This window comes from Neovison vison, chromosome 12 (assembly GCF_020171115.1).
Source record: "Neovison vison isolate M4711 chromosome 12, ASM_NN_V1, whole genome shotgun sequence".
Classification (NCBI taxonomy): domain Eukaryota; kingdom Metazoa; phylum Chordata; class Mammalia; order Carnivora; family Mustelidae; genus Neogale; species Neogale vison.
The window spans coordinates 75,876,843-75,892,646 of NC_058102.1; the positions used below are offsets into that span (position 1 = coordinate 75,876,843).

At 37.4% G+C, this 15,804-nt stretch overlaps 1 protein-coding gene across 1 annotated transcript in view; it reads right to left on the minus strand.

Moving 5' to 3' along the window:
• Positions 1 to 15,804, minus strand: part of CPNE8 (copine 8) — a 219,592-nt gene that overhangs the window by 144,576 nt on the left and 59,212 nt on the right. The window contains exon 5 of the mRNA XM_044227148.1: positions 14,374 to 14,413. Within this exon, the coding sequence (XP_044083083.1) occupies positions 14,374 to 14,413 (40 nt within the window). The remainder of the gene's footprint in view (positions 1 to 14,373; positions 14,414 to 15,804) is intronic.

Consider the following 15,804-nt stretch of genomic DNA (forward strand, 5'->3'; position numbering starts at 1 on the left):
AAGCCAAGGGGGCGCCTGGGTGGCTCAGTGGGTTAAGCCGCTGCCTTCAGCTCAGGTCATGATCCCAGGATCTTGGGATCGAGTCCCGCATCGGGCTCTCTGCCGAGTGGAGAGCCTACTTTCCTCTCTCTCTCTCTCTCTCTCTCTGCCTGCCTCTCTGCCTACTTGTGATCTCTCTCTGTCAAATAAATAAAATCTTAAAAAAAAAAAAAAAAAGAAGCCAAGTGTTAAGGCCCAAACTACAGTTGTAGGAAACCTTGCAGAGAAAAGTGACAGGATTTGGTGTAAACTATACTTGCACATGGAGGTGATGCGGGAAACAAAGGCAGAAGAAAAATTATTAAAGTTCTTTCTACTAACAGCCCCACTGACAAGTCCTTAAAACAGGCAGAGTGACATTCCTCTAGGGACTCTGCTGCCTCGATGTTAATACTCTGTTAAGGGCAAAGGGCAACTTCAGCCGGACCCCAGGATCCTACAAATCTACTTTTAATATGTACAAATTTCTTTGGAAACTTCCTTTATCTACCTCCAAGATACATGTTGGCAGTCATTTGCCAAGCATATGACCCACTGATATACATCTGAAGGGTCCCATGACTCAGGTTTTAATAGACAGCAATAAATGACCTTTTCCCAACAATGGCCAGCCTCCTCAAGGTCCTGGAAACCTTGCTTCCAAAATTCCTTAGAGACTTATGCTATCTCTGATCCCCTCCCATTTTGAAAATACGTAATGGGCCACTGTTCATGACCCCAGTGCAGCTCTTTCTGCCCAAGGTCCTGTCCCTGTGCTTCAATAAAACCACCCTTCTGCACCAAAGACATCTCAAGAATTCCTTCCTGGCTGCCAGCTTCGAACATTAACGTCTTCCCTACATCAGCAAGGAGTGTACAGGGAGTACAGTGGAGATAGGAAGAGACAGACAGAAAATTACTCTAGATCTGAAAAGTGATGGCTTACAGAATGACGTCACCAGCTAAACCCAGGACCTGACATTTTTTACCGCTCACCTGCTTGTACTCATTGAGCTTTGTCCCACATTTTTCCTTAAATTCTTTCTAGCTTATCTCTTACTTAGTGCAAGCCAAAAAGACCCGACAGGCATAGCATCCCCTGATGGAAATCGAAACTACTCCTCAAGCTTTAATGACTGCCCTGGTGAAGAGCTCTGGAGGCCCAGACCACCCAGACCAGCTTGAGCTTAACCAGGGACTCACACATGTGCAAATGGACCATGTAGTGAAGGACACTAACCTCTCCATCATTATAATGCTGAAATATCCCCAAGGAAGAGCCCAAGCCTCACTAACATAACATACAATGTATGTATAGGCATGTTTCCTTAAGGTGCATATGCAACCCTAAGCCCTCCTCTATATATGATGACAAGGCTCCCCTTTCTAAATATTCACCAGAACCCTAAATAAAAGGAACCCATTCACCCTTGCTCTTGCTTGGAGAGTTACGGCTTTAGAAGTCACTCCCTATGATCTCCTCATTTGCTGCACCAAGTGGAGTTGTCCCAGAAAGGAAATTTTATTTGCAGCAGTAAAGGGGATATGAAATAATTTATGCAAGTAATTATAGTATCTGCAAATCTAGTGGCAAGGGATAAATTTTGAGTATATAGTAATATCCTTTTAACCCCAGGGAAGTAAAGAGGAGAAGAAAAGCATATCTTTATTAAATGCTTACCATGTTCCAAGCATCTGTTCTAAGTGCTTCGCATACATTATCTGCATATACTATCTTATTAAATGCTTTGCATAGATTGTCTCATTTGGTCCTCTCAACAACTTAATAGGTAGGCATTATTTATTATGTCAATTTTATAGATCAAGATACCGAGACACAGAGTCGTTAGTAACACTTATATTAATCAGTGGTCATTTGTAAGACTCCCCAAAGAGCGAACTCACATTAGTTCAGTTACAACATCTTCATGAAAGTGCAAAATCATTTTCAATTTTGCTTCCAAGTAGGTAAAAAGTACTTTAGGCAAAGCCTTGATATATTTAAATTCCTTAATATTTAAAATCCTTAATAACTTCCCAATTTCAAAACGGACTTTATAGATATGTTCATGGGTTTAAAAACCTAAATTTTCTCTAAGTCTCATAGCAGAAAGTCAGTGCTGAATACTAAAGATCTAGAATAAATCATTGTTCTTCTGAATCAGCAGTGAAAAATACATGGGGGATTCTAGAATTCTTCTATATAGATACTGATGGGTAGCTGTGCATGCTATAAGCTGTTCTGTGTTGTCATTCCTCAAGAAAACAATACTAGATATTGAGCATATCCACATAAGGATAGAAATACTAGCAAACAGAGAACACACAAATATCATCACTGCTGAACAAAAGGGAAATTAAAATAATAGAATCAATAAAATGTGTACCGAAAAGATATGGTATGCATCTCTATAAATTATCTCTAGAGTTATTGCATACTTTGCCCCTAAATATTTATGGCATTTACGTAGTTGTTTTATTCCATCTGTGTTTATGTGTTCCCTAGCGAGCAACACATTTACCACTCACAGTGGAAAAATTGGCATACAAAGATTGGCAACTACGCCTTTCACTGGAAATTTCTACTGATCTCTTTTTTAGTCATCTCAATGTCTCACATTTTCTACTCATTTTACCCAATCAGTAATAGAATACATGTCCTTTAATGCATCTTTTTAGATATTTTCGTCTGTAGTTAAAGACAGAAATAAAAGTTACATTTGAACACAAACTACTTTATTGTTTCTTACTGTGGTGGTGTGTTCCAGTTAATGAGTCATTATAATTACGTCATAAAAGAATTTCCAGTAGTTAATCCAGGGGTGTTTCCACAGGTTTCACACACACATAGACCAAATCTATTTTATAGTGTCTGCCAGTTGAGAAATGTTTCAATTTATTCAATCGCATTCATAATTGGGCTTTCCCCAAAATGACCAAGAGATTAATAAATATTTGTGAAATCAGTTAATAATTATTTTATAATCTACATAATATACAGATAGAACCTAGTTTTGAAATGTACTTAAATGTACATAAACCATGTTGTTAGTATATAGTGTAAGTTCTACCACTCTTTAAAAGTATCCAGATATGACCTTGAAGGCCGTATGCTGTTGTTAAATCTGAAGGATCTAGCAATACAAAGTAAAGGGGACAAGAAAAGAGCAGAAGCATAGCACACAGGCCTTATAACAATAATATGACTTTTGCCTTGCACAGGAAGTTCAAAAAAGTTACCAATCCATCAAAGGGAGTTTATGGATTATTCCCATTAACTACCTAAATCTAATTTTATTACTAATAAACTCAGCTCAAAACCCAAGGAAGCAGGGGAACCTTGGTGGCTCAGTGGGTTGAAGCCTCTGCCTTCCACTCAAGTCATGATCCCAGAACCCTGGGTTCGAGCTATGCATGGGGCTCTCTGCTCAGCGGGGAGCCTGCTTCCTCCTCTCTCTCTGCCTGCCTCTCTGCCTGCTTGTGATCTCTGTCTGTCAAATAAATAAAATCTTTAAAAAAAAAAACAAAAAAAACAAGGAAGCATTGCTCTACCATCAGATTCTAGCTGATTATTATACAAAAATACAGTTGATTCTTGAATAACACGGGTTTAAACTATGCTTTGGAATTTTTCAATAAACAGAGTATAGTACTATAAATTTATTTTCTCTTTCTTATGATTTGCTTAATAACATATTCTTTTCTCTAGCCTACTTTATTGTGAGAACACAATACATAATGAATATAATCTACAAAATTACTATTAATTGATTATGTTATCAGTAGGGCTTCCCATCAACAGAAGGTTATTAAGCTGTTGAGTTTTGGGGGAAGTTAAAAGTTATACACAGATTTTCAACTGTGTGGGGGTTGGCACTTCTAACGCCCATGTTGTTCAAGGGTCAACTGTATTTATCTTATTTTTCTTTTTAATATTCAGGAGAACGTCATCTTTAACTGCACACTTGAGCATAATACTCTAACTCCTTCAAACTTACTACCTCATTATTTCTTCAGACCATTTTTTACTGCTCAATTCCTCTATCTACATTTTGTATTATATTGTGGCTAGCTACTTATTTACACTCATAAAAGTTACATTAATGCTATGTACTTTAATAATTTACAAATATTAATAAGGTAGTTTGCTTTGCAATAAAGGAACTGGTTTTGTTTGTTGGCTTATTTGTTTGCTTGCTAGGTACCAGTATTAACTCTGATATATCCTTTTTAAAAGACCTTTTACATACAAGTATACATGCATATATTTACTTAATTTATTTAGCAAAGCAGTATAACATATTCCTTAAGAGTGAGAACTATGACTGTCTATACTGCTTATGTTTCTGTTCTGGCTGAACCGCTTCCTAATGTAAGTCTTACAAATGACCACTGATTAATATAAGTCTTACTAACGACTCTATGTCTCGGTATCTTGATCTATAAAATTGACATAATAAATAATGCCTACCTATTAAGTTGTTGAGAGGACCAAATGAGACAATCTATGCAAAGCATTTAATAAGATAGTATATGCAGATAATGTATGCGAAGCACTTAGAACAGATGCTTGGAACATGGTAAGCATTTAATAAAGATATGCTTTTCTTCTCCTCTTTACTTCCCTGGGGTTAAAAGGATATTACTATCGGGACGCCTGGGTGGCTCAGTTGGTTAAGCAGCTGCCTTCGGCTCAGGTCATGGTCCCAGGGTCCTGGGATCGAGTCCCACATCGGACTCCTTGCTCGGCAGGGAGCCTGCTTCTCCCTCTGCCTCTGCCTGCCTCTTTGTCTGCCTGTGCTCGCTTGCTCTCTCTCCCTCTGTCTCTGACAAATAAATAAATAAAATCTTAAAAAAAAAAAAAAGGATATTACTATATACTCAAAATTTATCCCTTGCCACTAGATTTGCAGATACTATAATTACTTGCATAAATTATTTCATATCCCCTTTACACTCATGGCCAATTCAAATGCTCATTCTAAGCATCACTATAAAATACGAAAGCATCTTATATACCAACTCATCTTAACATGTTAAGTAGTATGCACATAAACATACAAATATAAAAGAACATTTTTAAAACAATGGTATAATGACCAGGAGGCATTAAAGGTAAGTGAAATTTTTCATTTCTATATTCTCATGAAGCAAATCAACCGTAGTTGATCATTAGCTTCATCATAAACAATTTCATAAGCATTCAAGAGTGTGGAGTATTTCCCCTCAGAAGTCTACAAAGGTAATCTATAATTGTTTTATGAAGTGATCAAGAAGGATCTGAAAATATGATATCTCTAATTAATAGATAATTTAGATTAAAAGACATTAAACAGACTGACAGCTAAGTTATGACAAAGAACAATAATTGAGTGCAGTCAACTCTTCAGTAGCTAATCATTCTATTCCTTGATAAGACAGACTCATTATTTACCTCCTTTTATTGCTTGTACCCATTTTGTGATCTTTTTTTTTTTTTAAGATTTTATTTATTTATTTGTCATAGAGAGAGAAGCGAGAGCAAGCACAGGCAGACAGAGTGGCAGGCAGAGGCAGAGGGAGAAGCAGGCTCCCTGCCTAGCAAGGAGCCCGATGTGGGACTCGATCCCAGGACGCTGGGATCATGAACTGAGCCGAAGGCAGCCGCTTAACCAACTGAGCCACCCAGGTGTCCCCATTTTGTGATCATTTAACTGATTTAGGCACATTCATACTAACTAAATGTGTAAGAGCAATTTTTTGCTTTTACAATATTGTGACTATTGTAAAAAAAATTGATGAGGAAACATATATTACCTGTGAAATTTTATAGTCAGCATTACCTAGTTTATGGTACTCCCTGTTAATATTGCTGACTTCCTTCATATTTAATTAATTCATACTAATCACATCCACTATAAAGACTGGGGTGTGACTTCGTTATGTCATACACTATATTCTAATATAGCAACCATTTATAATAATCCAGCATGGTGCTTCTGCACTCCAATAATGACTTCCACTTTCTTTATGGTTGTTAGCACATCTCTATGCTATTTTGGAAATAAGGCAAACTCAATATGAAACAACTGGACTCAATATTTTAGTGGAAACAATGTGTCAAATTTTAACATAATAATACAACTTGTTTTAAGCAGGGATTTTTTTTTAAATAGATGGATCCATCTATAAATCAAAAATACTAATCTACCTCCAAGAGATTAATAAAATTCCTAAACTTATACATCAGTGGTTAAGCCACAAATATAATTTCAAAATTATACTCAAAAGCTCAATGTATTATTTCTCCCCTCACCCCGCACAAAGGCTTTTTTTCAAAATAGTCTTTGTTTGCTAAGAGTCCAAATGAAAGTAGCTGTAAGTCACTGAATGAAAATAAAAGTTTTCAATGATGAGTGGATGGTTATTGATCTAAATTAACCAATTTTTAAAAATCATCCACAACATGTATTATTTAGTCACTGCAAACCATATTATACAGAGATTAAAAAGTAAAGCTATACTATTCAAAGAAAAAATAAATCTATGGAAAATAGTTACCTTTTGGAAAATATTTACCTTTTGGGAGCACATCAGTTTACACAGAATATTAATTCTCATCAACAAAGAAGTGAGAAATGTAATATGTTTACAGAAAATAAGTTAAATATTCCCACTGCCCGTAATCATGGAGAGACAATTGACAGGCCAAATAATGAGAAAACTTACTACATATTGCTATTAAATAATATGAAGCATATTATAGCATTATTAGAGAATTAGATATTAGATAACAGTATTAAATGTAATGTAATACTATCAGTCAACATCATTATTAAATACTGGATCCTGCCCGAATAAGGGCCAGTTTAGCAATGCCAACAATCACAACTAATATAAGTTAATGAGTGCTGAAGATATTGTCATCAAACCTACCTCAAGCATTATCCTTACCTCTGTCTTTAAGTCTAAGATTCACAAGACCTACTGAAAATGCAAATAGAAACACAATCCACTTATAAAACATCAGTCATAAATACCTCAGCTTGAATATGCTTATACGGCTATTTCTCATCATCTACTGAGGACTGGAAAGTATGTTTACATAGAAAAAGAAAGTTATTATTGAGCAGGCTTCTCAGTAGGTGACAATTTAGTAGAAATCTAAATAATGTGAGAAAAAGAACCACAATGAGTTTGGCACGAAAGCATTCAAAGCTGGAGAAAAGGCAAAAACAAAATCTCCAACAAGAATATGCTTTTGGTGTTCAAGGAAAAGCAAGATGGCCAGGGGGGTGGTGCAGAATGAGCAAGGAAGAGAATGCAAAAAGAGAGGAGGGAATCAGGGGCCCCTGAAGGACTGTGAATTCCATCATGAGTATAGAGCGTAGATAATCTTTTGGAGGGTTTGAATTGGAAAGTGACATGTCCTAACTAGCTTCTAAAAATGATAATTCTGGCTAATGTTCCTCCCCTAAGTTTCTAAATGCTTCAGTTCACCTAAGTTTCTAGTTTCTGTTCTGTTCTCTTCTCCATTTATATGTTTTTTTCATATATAGACAGATAGGTAGGTAGATATAATATATAATTATGTATATTAATTTGTACATATAAATATAATATAATAGGTAAATTTACTGAGTTTTAACTCCATAGGCCAATGGTTCCCAAAGCTACCTATTTTCCAGACACAGCCTAGTCAGTATTTCCAGCTGGATGCTTATTGGGGTCTCAAAAAACATAATCCAGCTCCGACAGCTGAGTTCTTTATCTTCACCCCACAACCTCATCTCTTCCTTCCCAGTGTGCTCCTTGCAATAAACTAAATACCATTTATCCTGTGGCTCTTGCCAATAACCTAGGAGTCATTCTAACTTCTTCTCTTAAATTCTCACTGGACATACAATTCATCAGCAATCATATCACCAAAATCTGACCACCTCTTAGCCCTTGAAGTGTTACACCCACCAAATACTGTTCATCTAGTCAAATTATAGCAGTCTTACAAGTCCTTTTTGGTTTACAATCAGGGGGATTCCCCAAGTGAAATCTAAAACTGGCCCCCATACATGGAGATCAAGGAAAGACTGAAGAAAAAGGGAGGCCACTTCAGACTAGTAGGTGGCAAGTTTAATAACCAAGGCAATATGAGGCTTATCTTGGGTGGCTTCAAAGCGAATGTATCTTCACTATCTCCAAGGTGATCTCTAAGGTGAGGAGATCTCCACAATCTCCTGCCTGACAGAATCTTAAGACTTTTTTATAGAGGCCTTAATACGGTTCAGTCATATATTCAGTCCAGATGGTCTCAACAATCCATTACTCTCTCAAGGCTACATCCTTGCAAAAGGACAGTGCACAAGTCAGGGGAGGGAGGAATCAGGTACTGCCCATGGGTCAACCAGTGTTCGTGTCCTCTCAACGACCTCCTCTAAAGTCTCCTTAATTCCAATCTTACCTCCTAACCTCATCCTCCACTTTAGCTACCATCTTATTTAAATATATAAATCAGATTACATCATTCTCCAGCAAAATCCATTAAAAAAAAATTTTTTTTTGCAAGCCTTGGCCTACAGATCTCTGCCTCATCTAAATTCTGTGTACTTTTTCTAACAATTTCATTCCACTCTCATTATTCACAGTACTCTACAGATGGTAGCTATCACATCAGTCACATCAACATTCCAAGTTCTTCCCTGACTTAAGGTTCTTGCACTACTGTTCCTTTTGCCTAGAATGCTCTTGCTCAAGATTTTCAATAATTCCCTCCTTCTCTTTCTTAAGTATGCCCAGGATGAGAACTGGTCCAAATTCTCACTGCCTGGATGAGGGAAACCAAAGTTTCTAGCTAGCGTTCTTCATTGGCCACTCTCTCTCAGTATTAAGAGTTTGCAGTGTACAAAGATATCTTAATCATTTTGCATAAATAAATCTGCCCACTCTACTTCCCCAGTTCCAAAGTGTAAGCTGTTTTAGGACAGGGACCTTGTTTGTCTTATACACTGCAACATTCCTCAGCACTTGAACAGCACATGAAACACATTCATAACTTGCCTGATTTTATGACAATACATTACAATTCAGTTCAGTTATATATGGGTTAAATTGGCTTTTCTTCTAATGAAAAAAAAAATGCCCCATTTATAAATCTCTTCCTATGAGAAAATGCACTTCTTGGTTCAAACAATTATCTTTCAAATGAAATATTCAAATACAACTCATCTACATGTAGAAGCTTCTATAGATGATCCTTCGAAAATGTATTAAAGAAGATACACATCTTCACTAAGGGCTGGTATTTTGTGGCCAAAATAATCCAGTGATCCATTAACTTGTCTAAAACAAAAATTTTAGTGCGTACCTTCTGAAATCAACCAAATGAATAAATACATTTTGGATTGCCTGGTGGGTATGAAAATTTAGTACACAAAGTACAGTTTGGATATCACCTGGCCTAGAACACCAAGCAGAATCCTAGACTCACCAATTATGGCCCTGTTATTCATCTTTTCATTAATGATTTGGCTGGTGCAATTAAATTATGCAAATGAAAGTATGCTACGTAGTTCTGCTAATAGCATTAAGATGAGTGGGTTCAACAGCACTCAGAGAACAAAGCTGGAATTCAAAATGCCAGATTCTGTTCACAGGATCTAACACTTCAGGGGTGATAATATTTCAGTAATTTTCTTAGAGGATCATAAAGTGGATAAATCCTGCATAGGAAATTGTCCCTGGTTTCCATAAGTCAGCCTGGAGCATAATGTTTCTCCACTAAGAACTTTTTCTCCACTAGTAAAATCAGTTAAAAGGATACTGATCCTTTATCCACTCACTTTGTGTTCATTTGCAAAGTTAGAAACCTAAGGTAAAATTCTGTATTATATCTCCATTTTCAAAAATTTAAGTTTCAAAAATTTAAGAATTTGATCTAAGACCCTTATGTACTGAAATCAAATAAAGTCATCCTGGAGGGGGTTTCTGCCAAACTTATCAGATATAAGAATGGGGAAAAAAAAAAAAAAAAGATTTTCTTATTGTTGACTCAAGGAGTCTCTCTTGCTACCAAATGCCCTTTGTGAAAGGTGTGCCTGTTCTCCACATGTAAGCCCAGGCACTTTGCAGTCTCTCCTAAAAGGTTCCAGTTTTTATTTCACTTTGCAAAACTGGCAGGTAGACAACCACACTTTGAAACAATTGTATCCTCAGGGAGTAGACCTAGTTTGTTTATTGGCTCCTCTGATCTAAATGCCTCCTGAACTCTTTTTGGGTTGAATGAATTATATGCTCTTCCACCTAAAATCTGTCCTTGGGCTTTCGTTGTTAATTTTTAACAGAAATTCAAGACAGTAATCTCCAACAGTTCTTGTAACAATTCAAAAACACATTTCCTCCCTCTTCTAACATGCTTCATTTATTTACAAGCTCACACAATTATTAACAAATTTGTATTGCTTACTAAATATATTTAAGACATATAGCATAGGGAGTAATGTAAAAAATACATTAAAATGTGGGTAATACAAAACACGAGAACTATAGGAAGCCATGCAATAGATTAAGAGAAAGGTGATGAGTCTGGAATAAGTAATAGTAAGAAAGGAAGAAGACAAAAGAGAAATCATACTTCATCAGAATGAACAGGATTTGGTCACACACAGGATGTCTTATGTGAGACAGAAAGCGATGAACACACAATCAAGTTTCCTAAGTAGTACACTGTTGATAATTCTGGCAATAGATAATACAAGCAGAGGAGCACACCTGGAAAAGGTCATACATTTTTGTTGTATCTGAGTTTTAGGCTTCTGAAGAATATCTACCAGGCAATATCTAACAAGCAGCTGGAAACTTGTATTTGCTGAGGTATGCAGAGGGACAGACACTTGGGAGTTACCAGGGTAAGGCATGGAAATGGTTGAGATCTCCCAAGGAGAGCTGACACAGTAAGAGATGAAAGCTAGGGGCACCTGGGTGGCTCAGTGGGTTAAAGCCTCTGCCTCCCGTTCAGGTCATGATCCCAGGGTCCTAGGATCGAGCCCCACATCGGCCTCTCTGCTTAGCAGGAAGCCTGCTTCCTCTCTGCCTACTTGTGATCGCTCTCTGTCAAATAAATAAATAAAATCCTTAAAAAAAAAAAAAAAAAGCTAAAAACCAAACCAGGAGAAATACTAGTATTAGAGGACAGGAAGAGGAAAAGAAACTAAAAAAAAAAAAAAAAAAAATAGATCATGAGTAAACATTGAGGTAGGAAAAGAAGCAAGAGAGACGTTTACTTTACCTTTTTTTTTTTTAAAAGATTTATTTGAGAGAGAGAACTTATACAGGAGGAGGCGTAGAGAGAAAGGGTAAAAGAGAGAAGCAGACTCCCCACTGAGCAGAGAGCCCAACACAGGGCTCCATCTCACAACCCTGAGATAATGACCTGAGCCAAATCAAGAGTTGGATGCTCAACCAACTGAGCCATCCAGGCATCTACACAAAGGAGGCACTTCTGTGGAAGTCAGAGGAGATGAGAATTTCCAGAACAGGGCAGTCAATTTTGTCCCAAAATAATGGGGAATTCAAAGTAAAGTAGAAAGTGAAGCCACAAAACTTTCCTCTAACCTTTGTCAGAATAGTTCAAGCAGAAATGAAAACCAGAACACAGTAAAGGAAGATGGTAAAAAGCCAGGCTGTTTTGAAAAGAACTACAGTGATAAGAAGGTGGTAGAGGAGGGGCGCCTGGGTGGCTCAGTGGGTTGAGCCGCTGCCTTCGGCTCAGGTCATGATCTCAGAGTCCTGGGATCGAGTCCCGCATCGGGCTCTCTGCTCAGCAGGGAGCCTGCTTCCTCCTCTCTCTCTCTGCCTGCCTCTCTGCCTACTTGTGACCTCTCTCTGTCAAATAAATAAAAAAAAAAAATCTAAAAAAAAAAGTGTTATTTGAAAAGAACTACAGTGATAAGAAGGTGGTAGAGGAGAGAGCACGAGGGTCGAGCACAGTCAAGATATCAGGAGGAAGATATGAAGTGTTTTGTGTGGAAAAATATAAAAAGCTATTCTGCAAAAGAAACATTTTAAGATAGAGATATATATGTAGTATATATCTCATATAATGATAATTACAGATTATTTAAGGAAAATACAATCATGTTTGAGGTACTCTCCTATCCTACATACTACTCTCTGCCCTGGACTCAAAGCAGTGACACTGATAAGGACGACATGTTACCACCTTCCCACTTACCCTCAAAATATCCAACCCCATGGGAATGTCCTTAATTGCCCAGTTATCATGCCCTCTAAAAAAGTAGTCTGAACTGAGAAACATAAAAATTGCATTCAGGGAGAGTAGGTCCTTGAAAAGATGTCTATGTCCGCTCAGGGTTTAGGGAGTTCATTTTTCTTATGTACACGAAGATGAATAATCAGAGAGATTTGGTCTTCAGAGAGAAACGGAAGCTCAGAGAAGAACTATAATGGAAAAAATATGTGGCCTCAGAGGGAGAGAAATCGAGAAAACAGCTGTCTCAGTCCCCATCCACACACCTGTTTCCAGCTGCATTTCCTGTAAGGGCAAGCACACCACATTTATGAGTCGCTCTTAAATTTCTTTAATATTAACCACCTCTATGTGAGGTAAAAATGCATTTTCTTTCCTTGCAATGAAACCTTGACTAGAAAATGGAATTCTTTTTCTGATTCTTCCAGTGAAATTTGGAAAACTTCCAATACAAATTCCAATTTGCTATGCAAATAAGTTTTAAATGTCCAGCCACAATGCTGTAAATCTTTGAGGGGCAGGAAAGCGGCATGGCAACCGCAGTGATCTGTACTCATGGGGAGTAATGAGCTTACCACAGTACTTGTTTTCAATTTCTAGAAAAGTCAGTTGGAAAGAGTATTCTTTGGGGCGCCTGAGTGGCTCAGCGAGTTAAGTATCTGCTTTTGGCTCAGGTCATGATCTCCAGGACCTGGGACAGAGCCCCCCATCAACCAGACTTCCTGCTCAGTGGGGAGGCTGCTTTTCCCTCTCCTGCTGCCCCTCCCCCACAATGTGTGGGCTTGTGTGCGTGGGCTCTCAAATTAAAAAAATAAATAAATAAAATCTTTTTAAAAAAGTAAAGACTTTTCTCTGAATGCTTCTTCAATGATTCTGCTTTATGCTTCATAACAAAATAAATATCATAGCTTCCTTACAACAAAGGACAAGAACAGTAAATTGTGATTTTTACCACTATCTTTACCAGCTTTCCAGTTTCCCTACATCATCCTCTTTGCCCGTGATAACCTCTCATGTGTCTTCTCTTCTGTGAATTATGACATTATCCCTCTCCAAATCATACTGGAAATCATATATATACATATATATGTGTGTGTGTGTATATATATATATATATATATATATATATATATCCATCTATTCTAATCCATAGGCTACAATAATGGAGACATAAAAATTAACCCCCTGACCCTCTGGGCACAACTATGACCCTAACCCTAACCCTCTCACCTCTTAACCCTGACATGGCTGCCAGTTCCACATCCATGTACTCAGATTCCACTTGAAACCTGGTTAAACTCTCTTCAGAATGCTGTTTCCAGATCCTGTACAGCCCTTCCTCCTAGTCTGGCCTCTCCATTCCCACAGTTCAATAAACAGGATGATCAGATCATCAATGCTTGACCAGAGAATCTCGCCCTCATCCCTCCCTCCAGACCTCTGCCTACTTCTGATCCCTTTGCTGCTCCTGGACCTGGGAATGTCCCCAGGGAACAGTTGTAGCCCCGGTGTAGAGCTCTTGAGATAAGAGCAGCAGATAGATGGAGGGATAATCAGGACCCAAAAGGGAAAAAAGAAGACTGTAGGAGACCTTGAGGAGGACTCTATATGTCTGTCTATTTGTTAGTACTATACCCTCAGAAACTGACATGATGTCAACATCAGGAGGCACTTAGAAAATATCATTGAACGAATGGACCACAAGGACAGCAGAATTAGCAAATCACTCTGCCTACACCCAAGAACTTGTCATTGTTCCAGAAGTGAAGCCTCTCCAAATGACACAGGCTCACTATTTCATCTTAACCTGATCCAACTCCAAGCTGGATCCAACTCCAGTTCCAGGGAACTGGTGACATTTTTTAAAAAAATAGATAAGTAAATAATAAACAAGATTAATTCATTTTACCTATGAAAGGTATCTTTGCTTTAATATGTTCCTCCAAATGTTATTCTAGAATCCTTGAAAAATGTTATTTATTTTTATGACAATTATTACATGAAGTTAGGACACATACCTTTAATATTAATGTAACAACATAAATATTAATCATAAATAATGATATTGTATTTCTATTAGGGAATCATCATAAAGACACAAAGTATAAACTTACATGTTTGGACAGGTTGGGGCTCTTGGAATCAACGTCATACCTAAAAGATTAAAACAGAAAACTCAAATTATTTCCACAAAAGAGAGCTACAGAAAAATATTGGTATTTTACCAAAAAAAAAAATTAATAATATAAATCATATCAATCAAAGCAATCATGAAAAACTAGCAAATTTAGAAGTTTCTTTTAATCTGTCACAGATATGTCAGTAGTAGAATTTACAAGCTCTGGGTCTTTTCATTTCCACAACCTAAGTAGAGGTCCTGATTATTTTCAATCAACAATTCTGCTGCTTGATAAGGAAGCTTAAAACTTCTCTTTTGGGGCACCTGGGTGGCTCAGTGGATTAAGCCTCTGCCTTCAGCTCAGGTCATGATCTCAGGGTCCTGGGATAGAGCCCCACAGCAAGCTCTCTGCTCAGCAGGGAGCCTGCTCCCCCCACCCAACGCCCCACCTCTCTCCCTACCTGTGATCTCTCTCTCTCTGTCAAATAAAAAATTAAAAAATAAGTTTAAGAAACCTCTCTTTTGTACCATTGTTTAAAAAGTTTAAAAAGTAAAAACAAAATAAAACAAAACAAAAAGACTTCTTTTGTGTGTGAATCAACAGAATTCTAACACTGCTCAAAATTCCCCAACTGCAATTCCTCTCCACCGGATACCATTAAAAAATAAGCAGGTACTGGTTAACAGGCTGACTTATTTGGGTTTTTTTTATTTAGTATTTTAAATACTACCATTAACTGAAATTCGGCTAAAGTAATGAGACATTACTTTTCCCCACTCAGTGGACTTAGGGAAACCACGTATTTTACAGAAATAGAAATACATTCATATGGGACTATTTTCTGTCCTGTTTTTGACCAGTTGGTATTGGAAATAAATGATTTCCTAGAAAGAACCTAGGAAAACATCACTCACTATCACTTTAGCTCCTCATTTTAAAGAAGTTGTAGAAAAAGTAAGATCGCTAACAGTCAAGACAACCTTAAGTCACTGAAGTCTTAAGTAGGAAAATATTTGTATTGGCTCCAGAGTTTCTCCCAAAACATATTCCTCTCACACTCCTTTGTACACAGCCTCCTACCAAAATTTAACTGCCCTTTTTTTTAAAGGTTAATTAAAGTCTTCACTCCCACATAACAAGAATGTTTTTAGAGAGAAACAAGGCATCTCAATCAATACAAGGCTCAGAAAGAGTTCACAGAATGTGCCAATCCTGGGCAGAGGTTCACGGACTCCTTAGGGAAGTATGCTCGCCACAGACTGGCTTCTTAACTGTGTGACGCAAAAATACCTACCTGCCGGGGAAGAATGACAAATTACTCTCCTTCCCATCAGGGCACTCTGATCACCCTAAACAGCTGTAACCTAGAAGTTTCAATCAGCTAATTGGCCAACATCTACTGAAAACCTACAGATGTTAACACAA